Source organism: Aspergillus pseudoviridinutans (assembly GCF_018340605.1).
Source record: "Aspergillus pseudoviridinutans IFM 55266 DNA, scaffold_4, whole genome shotgun sequence".
Classification (NCBI taxonomy): domain Eukaryota; kingdom Fungi; phylum Ascomycota; class Eurotiomycetes; order Eurotiales; family Aspergillaceae; genus Aspergillus; species Aspergillus pseudoviridinutans.
Window position 1 is genome coordinate 1,951,378 of NW_025091284.1, and position 11,594 is coordinate 1,962,971.

General features: G+C 49.3%; 4 protein-coding genes across 4 annotated transcripts; 2 read left to right on the plus strand and 2 right to left on the minus strand.

The window, feature by feature from the left end:
* Positions 1–955: 955 nt before the first annotated feature.
* Asppvi_006102 (putative oxysterol binding protein (Orp8)) lies at positions 956–2,560 on the plus strand (the record flags this gene model as incomplete). Its single annotated transcript, XM_043302007.1, has 6 exons — positions 956–1,041; positions 1,108–1,184; positions 1,251–1,290; positions 1,350–1,419; positions 1,479–1,538; positions 1,610–2,560. 6 exons carry the CDS (start codon positions 956–958, stop codon positions 2,558–2,560), a joined length of 1,284 nt encoding a protein of 427 aa, XP_043157942.1.
* Positions 2,561–3,110: 550 nt separating this feature from the next.
* On the minus strand, positions 3,111–7,001 carry Asppvi_006103 (condensin subunit YCS4; the record flags this gene model as incomplete). Its single annotated transcript, XM_043302008.1, has 5 exons — positions 3,111–3,284; positions 3,361–5,742; positions 5,804–5,945; positions 5,999–6,122; positions 6,176–7,001. The coding sequence occupies 5 exons, from the start codon at positions 6,999–7,001 to the stop codon at positions 3,111–3,113; spliced, it is 3,648 nt and encodes a 1,215-aa protein (XP_043157943.1).
* A 798-nt stretch (positions 7,002–7,799) lies between these two features.
* Positions 7,800–9,469, plus strand: Asppvi_006104 (serine/threonine protein kinase CDC7; the record flags this gene model as incomplete). Its single annotated transcript, XM_043302009.1, has 4 exons — positions 7,800–8,070; positions 8,159–8,603; positions 8,663–8,723; positions 8,783–9,469. The coding sequence occupies 4 exons, from the start codon at positions 7,800–7,802 to the stop codon at positions 9,467–9,469; spliced, it is 1,464 nt and encodes a 487-aa protein (XP_043157944.1).
* A 247-nt stretch (positions 9,470–9,716) lies between these two features.
* On the minus strand, positions 9,717–10,733 carry Asppvi_006105 (ubiquitin-specific protease OTU1; the record flags this gene model as incomplete). Its single annotated transcript, XM_043302010.1, has 1 exon — positions 9,717–10,733. The coding sequence occupies one exon, from the start codon at positions 10,731–10,733 to the stop codon at positions 9,717–9,719; it is 1,017 nt and encodes a 338-aa protein (XP_043157945.1).
* Positions 10,734–11,594: the final 861 nt, after the last annotated feature.

Consider the following 11,594-nt stretch of genomic DNA (forward strand, 5'->3'; position numbering starts at 1 on the left):
TGCTGAATGAGTGGCATTCGCTGACAATAATAAGGCCGTGGCAATTGCCATGCACGCAAGACACCTGCCGGGAGCATATGCTGCAAACGTTTACTTTCGCCCACGTAGGTAGTATCTACCCAGATTCTTAAGGTTCAGGTAGAAAGCTTTGTACCTTAATTTCAGCCAAAGGGCAATTGACGGGATTGGACCGCTTGTCGCCAATCAACTTTGTTACTCTGCTCATATGGCTCCTTCATTCCTCCGTAGAAAGCCCAGGAAAGCTCTCTGACCCCTCGTGGTAAGCCGATTGGATGACAGCCCTGCATACTTGCTTTCTTATCCCCAAGAGATGAGACAAGGATGGGCTGGGCTGAATCGTCCGGCTTACATGGGAGACGAGACGATCTAGGTAGATAATGCTTTCACCATCAGAAGGTTGAAAAAAAAAAAAGAAGAGAACGTTCTTCATCCTCGTTCTTCTCTTCTCTCCTATGGTTGCGATCGGTTGAGGTGGCCAAGGACCCATAATACAGCCAGAAATAATAGGCCAGAACTCGTCAAAGCCAAGTCTCCTTCGTCAAACGCCATCGGTTAACTAGTCTAGTCATAATCTATTATATTAGGTTAGTTATGTTGTCCGATAACGAATTGTCGGTGACGTATCTGCTAACTGGAACTAAAGTATCTTTATTCTTCAACCATTGGGGCAGGCGAAAAGTCACCGCCTGGAGTTCTACGCGACGCTTGATTTTTATATTGTGTTCATCGTTACTCCCCTACTCGCCGTTCTATTCAGCTGTCTTTGACTTCCCCCTGTCGACTCTTCTACTACTATTCCGTCCGAGACTGGCATTACCCTGTGTCTGGATTGACTAAACTCTGGACAGAGCCGCTTGGGAAGCTTGCCTTTGCCTCCACTGCTTGTCCGAAAGCGGACTTGACATTGTATATTTTATAGGCGATTTTGCGCAAGATGTCTTCTGTTGCAGCCACAGCGACATCCGACAAGGCAAATGATGACTCGTCCAAGCTGAAAACCTTCCTCTCCATTCTCCGCAAGTACGTACTGCCTTGAGGTCTATTGTGGTTACGTCTCGGACCTAATACACTGGCTGTACCTGTTAGGTTCGTTGGCGTGGCCGACATCGCATCTGTTCGCTTCTCCTTACCCGCACATCTTCTGGAGCCCAGACCAAATTTGGGTAAGTCGATCCGGGCTGTATTGTTCAATGCGACGAGATATCTGACGGAGCTTGATAATCTCTTAGAATATTGGAACTACCTTGACAGACCGGAAACTTTCGCGAGGTTAGTATGATATTCTTTTTGTACTCGGCAGGCTCGCTATCTGACAGGTAATATTACAGCATAGGGAAGTCGGATGAGCCCGTTGGTCGAATGCTGGAAGTGCTAAGGTTCTGGTTTACCAAGGATCTGGTATGGCTTCAACGTCACCTTGGATGTCCTGCCAAGAATATACGCTAAGCCCATGACAGAAATATATCAAAGGCAAACCTTGCAAACCCTACAATTCGACACTGGGCGAATTCTTTCGGGTAAGTGTCGATGCACGACGGCAGACCGCCGCGGCGTGCCAGGACAGTATCGACTAATCCAGCTTTTATAGTGTAGTTGGGAGGTTCATGACAATGCCTCGGACATATCCTCGCCTCCGACAGCAGGCGTTCAAAACGGGACCCTCACCAGTGGCAGTGACCGCGGAGAAACCGTCAAGATATGCTACCTGACTGAACAGACATCACATCATCCACCAGTGTCTGCCTTCTTTATAGACTGCCCGGAAAGAGGAGTCTCCGCTCGTGGATTCGATCAGCTCAGTGCCAAATTTACAGGCACTAGCATCCGCGTCGCTCCTGGTCAACACAACCTGGGAATTTTCGTCAATATTGAGAAGAGAGATAATGAGGAATACCAGCTGACCCATCCAAGTGCTCATCTTGGTGGGCTATTGCGAGGTGCGCTTGCCATTTCAGTCTCAGATGCGTGTTTTATCACCTGCTCCAAAACACGCATCAAGGTCATTCTACAGTATCTGGAGGAAGGCTGGATTGGTCGAGCCCAGAACAAGGTGGAAGGGTTGATTTTTCGGTATGACCCGGACCAGGATACCATCACTAGAATCAAAGATGTGCCCGAAGGGGATGTTCTTGCCAAGATCAGCGGGTCATGGCATGGACAGATCTATTACACAATGGCTGGAACAGCTGAGCCGCGTCTCTTAATTGACGTAACGCCTCTCTTCCCAGTGCCAAAGACTTTGCCTCCCGAGGATGACCAATTGTCAAACGAATCTCTCAAATTCTGGGCGGGGGTCACCAAAGCCATCAAAGAAAAAAGATATAGCGAGGCCACAAGACTCAAGCAAGAAATCGAAGAGCGACAGCGAGAAAAGGCAGCAGAGCGGCAACAGAAGAACGAATCGTGGCAGCCGCGGTTTTTCACAGGGAGTGTTACACCGTTAGGAAGACCAGAGTTGACCGAAGAGGGATATAAAGCCCTGCAGGGCCTTCGTCACGGCGACTATAAACTGGCAGAAACCGAAAGAAAAGGTGCCTAAGACTTTAGGCTGGGTTTTGAAATTTGCATATGGGATTGCATGATTTGAATCTGGAGTATCTGGCAGCTCACTGGTGGGCTTCGTTTTGTCTAGTCTCCCCATTTTCCCATGTTTGTGTGATATGAGGCAATGAGTCGCTTTACCTCGTGCATTCCTTGCCCCTTTTGGACAACTTGACGGCGATAGGTTTCCGTCAGTCCATCATTTCCGTGAACTATTTGTTGACAATAGAAGAAGACTGCTTTTCAAGAGGTCATTCCATTACCCTTACTTACATTCTGAGCGAATTTGGAAGGGTGCCCTGAATGCGTAACCTCTAAACGGGGGAATACACTTCTTGAAGCTACGGGAATCAGCCCAGTACAACATGGAAAATGCGGCTAAAAGACGGTAAACAAAACAAGAGTAGCTGCTTGAAGCCATATACTCGTAATCATAAAGTAACCTTTCCTTCCCACAGTCCCAAAAGCTGCGCCTTTACTCCTCGACAGAAATATAATGCCCATGATCAATCACCAATCCAACCCCAACACCATTTATCGCAATTAACTCAAGAATTTGCAGTGATAACTTTGTTGAAACCTCCGCTTACTGTCTTTGCGATATCCTCGTTCTTGTGAGGCAGGAGGGACAGAGCATAAGCCACATCGTTCCACTGGCGCTCGGTCTCACATCGAGGCAGCCTAGCAGCAAGTTTCTCGGCCAACTGCCTGGCATGTTTTTCCTGTAGAAGAAACAGTCAGAGACGTGTTGCGACGAATAGATACGCACCGCATCTTGTCAGATTTTTGGTAACTCACCTTTTCAACAAAGCCGATCAGGAATTTAACGATACGTCTCAGAGCAGTCTCTTCAAGATTCCGCTCAGCACTCAACAGACTGAACATGTCGACAAAGTGATTGTACACTGCATTGTCCTTAGTCGCCAATTCCGTGAAAAACATGCGAGCCAAATCAGCGATGCGCTTGTCATCATCCTCCAAGCACTTGGCCATTTCGCCTAACTGTCCCTTGACTTTTACCTGTCCAGCTAAAATGAGAAATGTGAGTGTCATCAGACAAGTGCGCTTGACGGACACATCATCATCATTGAGTCGACGATATAGGAAATCTGTGTTCTCGTCGATGAGATGATTGAAGCAAACAGCCATATCCCCAAGAGCAATAACCGCGTTACTGCGAACGGTCGGGTCCTCTGAGCGCTCCATGATGGTGATCAAGAGGGGGAGGTTCTTTTCGCAATACTCGGCTGATACACACATCAGCTTGGCCATACACAGAGTCGCTGCCGCCTGAAGGTTGCGATCGGGATAGGCGTTACTATTAGCGCAAATCTCCGCAACCAGAGGCCCGAAGTTTGACAGGAGAGAATTCTCTCCGTAGAGCAATTCCCGTTCTCGAATGTGAGACATGGCCTCCGTGAAGTCGTCTTCGGTCGTCCCACCAATGAGGTCCAATTCATCATCCTCACCCGTCTGGTTGTCCTTGTGGGCGGCTGTATTAGCAGCCTTATGCTTCTCCTGTTCTGCCTTGCGACGCTTGAAGTCAAGTTCACATAGCTCAAGATGGACAATCTGCTTAATAGCAATATGGCCGACAATAAAAAGCAACTGAGACAGGGCGGCAGAAGATGTCTTTGGCCGCGGGCCTTCACCATCAGTGGAGGCTGTTCCAGGGCGCTGCTCGTCTTCATCGCCGGAAGACTTGGAAGAAGGCCGTTGCAGCTGCGGCTGGAATACAGCCCTAGTCTTACGCTTTAGAATATCAGAGCACAGGACGTCTGGATGCTTCGAGAGCGTATATATGGCTCCAATTGCTTGCTCTGCCACGCCATACCACTCTTTGCTGTCCGACACAATTTCGACCATGGCGGCAAGCTTACTGAGAACGGGGTGATCATTTGCTAGCTTGGGAATGCCAGCGTCTTTCGACTTCGCCTGCCGTCCAGGCACCATTCGCTTCAACGCAATGCAGGTGTATTTCGCGAGCAACAGATCACTTCTGCCTATGTTGCCAAGCCCAATGCGCAGCATCACTTCGGTCTCCTTGATTACAACTTCCGGATCCGCCAGGGCCAGCATACCGAGGATAATAATGGCACCCCGCCGCTGAGTCTTGGAAATCTCTTTGCGTTGAACACCGTAGACTTGCCAAAGCTTCGCAATAACCGCATCCGAGATGTGACCGGCTTTCATCATGGTACTGAGCAATTGTTCGAGGCATGTCAACTCGGCAGGTGTTGAGCCAAAGGTCAAACTGATTATATTCCGGGCAACGTAATTTGCGGCATCATTGGGGCTGAACGAGTCCGGCGCATCAAAGAACAGACCCTTGTAGCAGTCAATCAGATGGGTCTGAACTCCTTTGCCTTCATCGCTGTTGCCTTTGGTCCAGATGAGTCGCAGCATCCGCCTGATGCCACTGCGTGCAGTCTCAACCTTATATGCATCAAGCACCACAAAAAAGTCCATGGCTTCAATGACTTCGCTCTTATTTCGAGATGACAGGAGCTGGGAGACTACTGCCGAGGCGGAGTGAAGCACCTCAATGAAACGGATGGCTTCGTTGTAGTATTTCCTGGTCAGCTGCAGTCGTGCCAGTAGTTCGGATGTCGCTGCCTGTTCCGCCGCCTTTTGGATGGCCGCAGCCTTCTCCGCGTCAGTCATGCGTGGTGCCTTCGATGGGGAATCTTCAGGTATCTGKGTCGCGTCGTCTAACAGCTCGCTGTCGACATGTGAAGCCTCACCAACGTCGAAGCCGGGTGTCTCAGGCGGCCGTAGTGCATTAAGTTCCGCATCGACGTTGTCGAGACGAGCTGCCCACTCTTCGTAGGAAAGCTGTCCGCCGTGCATTACACTGAATGGGTGTGTAGAGACCAATTTCGCAAGTAATTTGATCGCATTGCGACGCACATTGCTGCTTTTATCTTCCAAGCTTCTTGCCGCCAGCTCCGCAACTGCCTGTCGTCTTTTGGGGAACTTCTGTTCGAGGTCACAGATCCTCATATATACCTGTATGGTTCGGCAACGGCAGTAGGGATTGACGTCGAGAAATCTCTCTTCCAGGACATCAAAGAACGCATTGATTTGAGTTTTGTAGTTCTCACTGCGTTCTTCTTGTCTGCTAAGGTCCGCAATTAGATTCCCGCAAACCTCAACAACAGCGCAACGAAGTGTGTATGACTGTAGAAATGATTAGCCCCATCTTGGTATTCAACCAATAAGATTGCCTTAGGGATATTACTTCGCTGTCCAATTGTTTGGCCAATAGAGTCATCTGCTTGATGATCAGCCGCGGTGCCAGCTCTGAGAGTTTCACGATAAAGGCCGAAACTGATTTCGGCCCTCGTGTATCGTTTGAATTGAATTCTTTGTTTCCGAGTTCCCTGCGATCGTTATTAGCCATAGTTTAGTGGTGATGTGTGAGACATCTAAGTACTTCAAAATCTCGTCCGATAGTTGTGGATAGTCATATTGCTCCGCAAGAATATGTAAAAATTCAGCCATAGGCTCTGACAGATGCTCAAAATAGGTCAGGCTTTGTACGATGGATGTCTGCGCTCCTTCACAGCATGTTAGCCCAGGCATGCCTGCTCATTATGTTCTTGGACCCTACCAAAGGCATGACCATGATGTTTCACAGCAATGCAAAGAACTTTGAAAGCATGCATTCGAATGGTTATGCTCTTGACGCGTTGCTCGCTCTCCAAGATGAGGTAAATCGCACGGGTGAACAAGTTGACGAAAGTGTCTCGGTCCGATGTGGTCATGAAGATCCTGCTTAATTTAAGTTTCATCACTTTGCACATCGTCTCCATGGATATCTGAATCTGTGCTGTCCAGTCCCATGTACCATCCTTATTGCTGGCCTTGGACCTTCCCGATTTACCTACACCTCTCCGAGCAGGCGCAGCCTCCGCGGGCTTTTCTGCCGCTTTGACTTCCACAGCAGAGAGAGCCCATTGAAGCAAGAAGCCGTACATCTCCAATAGCTGTTTATGGTGCTGGATAGCATCCTGCTCGTCGGATTCGAGATCTCCATGAATAATATCTGCTTCGACAGACAGCCCGGACACTACCAGGTCGAGGAGTTTGCTGAGGGACTTCGTAGGGAGGAAAGACGAGTATCTGCAGTGATAGAGAAGTTCAGAATGGGTTCCACCAGGGCCAGAAAATTTGGAGAACGCAGAAGGGGCCATCGCGCACTTTAGAAGGAATTGCAGTGAGTCAAAAAATGACTGTCTCGCTAACGCTTCGGGGTTCTCAGCCACAGCATCTACGATGGGATTGAGCACATTATCGACCAATACTGGCGTTAAATGCTCAAGGTCGCTTTCGCAATCCAGCAGTTCCGGGTCGGCATCGTTTGTGGGAACAGAGGCCGGATCACTCAAGTAATATTTGAGTGACTCGTTGATATCGAACTGAATCATGTCCTCCATCCTGAGCCGGCTGCGAGGATGTCCTCAAAGGACACTTGAGAGGTTGAGTGACGGAATGGAACTTGCACACTCCGGAGCGGGGGTAAAGAGGGGGATGAGTTTGGGTGAAGAGTCGGCGGCGGGAAAGGAGGAGAATGTTTGGTGATGCAGGCGTGCCTTAGGTTTTGTTTGTGTTTTTCCCTTTTAGATCATGCTGCCCTGGCGGTACGATATGTTCTTATCCGTCCTGAATGGGGGTGGGTGAAATTCTGTATGTTACATTGTAATACTGTATGGAATCTACACAATCAGCTGAGGTTGTGACTGAAACTCACAGGTAAGGTAGTACGGGCTTAACAGACTGTCAATGAAATGAAGAGGTCATGCAATGTATTGAATTGTAGAGAGATACTGTGTATGATAAGAGCCTAAGTTAAAGGTGTCTTAAGGTAAGCACCCAGATACCTTGGTTATATTACCTGTAACTGAGTATGTACTAAACAGAAATAAACAAACACCGCCATGCCTGATAAGGACATTTTGCATGCTGGGTTCATTATCTTTAGACCCCGATTTGATGGATCATACACAATCATATACGCGACTACCGTGTCATCAACCGCAAAATTTGATGTTTTGAGAGATCCTCGACGCGCGCTGCCCTGCATAATCCATTCATTCCCGAACGCATTGGCAACCCCGTGGTCTGGGGCCCGGATCTAGTGGATCGCGTTGGTACATGCAAGATCTTTGAGGAACCCCTCACTTAGCTTCGGCCATAGTGGTGGTAACATCTCTCTGATTAGTGACATGTCCACCATGCACGCCCCAATTACTGGTGTCTTTGGACTGCAAAAGGCTGGGGCTACGGACCATCATCGCACACAAGGCCACATGGCTGTGGCAGACGACGGTACTGCCTCAGACAGTGACGCCTCGGCAGACTCACGTCGCGGAGAGAGCGACCATGAAGGTGAGGATGAGGAGGAAGAAGAAGTGGACGATTCGGTCCGGGAAGACATGAAAAAACTTGAGGATACATTCCCGGGGATCTCTGATCGATTTCGTCTGGTGAACAGGATCGGTGAAGGTACCGACATCCCTTCTGTCCTATGCTCGGAATAGTCCCTTCCCAGTTGGTGAATGTATGGCTGAGCGTTGGACTTTGATTACCATAGGGACATTTTCAACAGTCTACAAAGCGGAGGACCTTTTGTACGACCATTACAAGAATGATTGGGACACTTTCCAGGAAAACCAAAGCAGAAACTGGTCAAGTCCCCCAGCAAAGAGACGGCGAGTGGAGGAGTCGGTCACCAAAAGGAGAAAACCGCGATACGTTGCACTGAAGAAGATCTACGTTACCAGCAGTCCGTTGAGAATCCAAAATGAGCTGGAGCTGCTCCATGACCTTCGGGGCTGCCGGTCCGTGTGCCCTTTGATCACAGCTTTCAGGCACCAGGACCAGGTTGTGGCTGTCTTGCCTTTCTTCCCCCATACCGACTTTCGCATTCAATATCGCACATTTATGGTCGCCGATATGCGACATTATTTCAGATCCCTCTTCACTGCGCTAAACTCCGTCCATAAGCACAATATTCTTCATCGAGACATCAAACCAACGTAAGTGCATTGCTGTGTGTCGGCCCGTTGCGTTACTCGTTCTCTAAGCCCCTTGACAGTAACTTCTTGTACAACCCTGAGCTTCGCGAAGGAGTCCTTGTAGACTTTGGTCTGGCGGAAGTAAGTGTCCACTTTGAAAGGTTCTCACTACCGAATTTCTCATTCCTTATTTTTTTTAGCGTGAGGGGTCTGAATATACCGGCACCTGTCTTTGCGCCAATCCGAACTTTGTACGCCGCAGTCGGTTGCTGCAGAGCTACTACTATACTCATTGCTCTACGTCCACGCTATCGGCTGGCTACCCTAAGAACGACTCACGGCCGGCAAGACGCGCTAATCGAGCGGGAACTCGCGGCTTCCGAGCGCCGGAGGTTCTTCTCAAATGTACATCTCAAACAACCAAGATAGACATGTGGTCTGCCGGCGTGATTCTGTTAACCTTGCTCGGACGTCGATTCCCTTTTTTCAACTCCGCCGACGATGTTGATGCCATGATCGAAATGGCAAGTATATTCGGCACCCGTCGGATGAAGACTGCAGCCGCCATGCATGGTCAGATTTTCGAAACCAACATTCCTACCATTGGCGAAAAGGGCTATGGCTGGGAGAAACTGGTGAAATGGGCCAGTTGTGTGGAAGAACTGACCGAGAGCGAGAGGCAAGCCACTCGACTCCTGGCTGGTCTCATGGAGCTGGACCCCTACAAACGACTGAGTGCCAGGGAAGCTTTGCTGCACGAGTTCTTCACCAACCCTATAGAGCACGACGTGGAGTGGGGTGGACATCCTGAGGACAGCGCAGATACTGGGGAGGACGAAGAAGGCGACAGAGAGGATGATGAGGCGGATGAAGTAGCGATGGTGTAGAAAGTTTGGAAATTATGTATGATTATGATATCCCACAAAGAACGGCATTTTGTCTTCTGTCAACTCAATAAGTCGCTCGCTATAATTAACGCGCTATGTGTTGTACTACAATATTCTTGATTCTCGGCTTTTCACAGTTCTGCATATAGTTTGAGAACTTCCCGCCCTCCATATAAAAACATACCTTATCGAATGACGTATCCAAAGGGTGAGATACAAGCAGCCAGCTGTATCAATCGCAGCTTTTTCAGCTTGCTTCGCCGAAATCATAATGTCCTGTCTGAGTCGCATGCGCAGTGGCTCCTTTTTCGCCGATGAAAATGCCGCCGCAAGTATTGCAGCGAATGCGAAAGCCTGCAGTATCTGTATAGTAATGTTTGCTCTGAAGAACCTCGCATACCGCCAGCGCTTTCTCCAGAACTACCGGATCGGCTGCATCAAAGACCTTGGTATCAAACTCCGGAGGGGCAAAAGCGTGAGTATATGGTGGATCCGACGGTGACAAAGCAATGGTATCATAGTGAATTCCAGAATACACCAGGACACACCGTGTGGGTGGACCTTCATTGAACCGATCGACCCGCAGTGTTTGCACGTCGATTGAGCAGATCTCGATATCGAAATGTTTGCTCAAAATGCTGAGCTCAATTGCTCCGCCCCATGAGTTCTCCTGCTGGATCCAACGGCAATAGTCGTCTGGCTTTTTCTCTAGCACTGCCTCCGAGTAGACGTCCGGGTTCGCTTGAATAGTCTGGGCGACAATCGACCGAAGCTCGGTCATAGTGTCCATTCCTCCCATGATTGCACTCCCTACCGCGCGAAACAGACAGGAATTATCGTCCGGCATGATGCGCAGCACAAAAGTGCCCGAATGTTCAGGCGAAGCAATCTCGGGAGGATCGTCCGACACACCAACATGCGGCTTGCGCGATAGAGACAGTTTCCTATCGTCCTCCTGCGCCGTGGATAATTGTCTTTCGCTTTCCCCGGCGCTTGGTGCTTGTGGGAGAGTAGTCGGTGCAGAATCATCCTTCCTGGTGACGAGCAGTTGTTCGCCATTTAGACTAATCCCGAGGTCTCTGATTTTCTGTTCCGAAGGGAACCCATCTAGTGCCAGAGGTTTGAGGTCGGGATATCCATACTTCACATCATATGCTGTCAACCCAGTTTTCTCGACAATGTGAGCGCGAAGATCATTGACAGTTGCAGTGTCATCAAGAGTGACGGTAGACTGTCCAGCAGGTCCACGGACTCGGATCCTCATCTCCCACTGGCTAAGTAGATAGAGTGCCGAAAGACGGACAAGACCGATGGGGAACGTCAACTATCTTGTAGGTACGTCTAGGACAGAAAGCCTAGCCTTCAGAATTCAGACAACAGATCGGAAAATTTCCAGAGTATCAGGCACACGGGAGTATCTAGTCGCTGGTACGAAACAGAGCTGGAGGGATGGATGAGATGGAATGACGATTGACGAGCAGCAACCAGCTGGATGTGGGGCTGGCGGCGCATTGCCCTTACGACACGGAGTCTTGGATTAGGTACTGGGAAATGGCACGAATTGTACTCTTGAGTTGCTGAGAGATTTCGGGCATAAAACCCCTGCCATTGCGTTGGTTGACAAAGTCCTCAAACATGGCTAGACCAAAGAAAAAGAATATGTCCGAGCTCGTAGACATAAACGCTGTGCATGATGCTATGGAAGGCTCAAAAGACAATGACGACAGGAGATAGGACCGTACACATGCATCCAGGAGGCTTCGAGCTATCCCCGCACTGGCCCGTCCTTGCGCTAATCCGTACCAACTCAGTCGATCTTTCTCTCGTGCGGAAGCTGATATGGAGTAGAAGAATAGATTGGACCTGACAAGGTCTTGACGGTTGTGAAATATCGGACATCAGGTCCGCTGGAGACTTGGAATAGCTTGATAATGTGCCTAGTATTACCAACGAATGTCCCTGTCCCTGTATGAAATAGGTAAATATACATTTGACGGTAACCTTCGGATAGTTACCGTATGGTATCGTTCCGGCTGAACCGTGACAGGAACTCGCTGAGTCAGCGTAATTATGCGCGAACCTCTCTCCTCATCTCGCCTCTTTTTTTGCGCGCCAGATTGAGCAA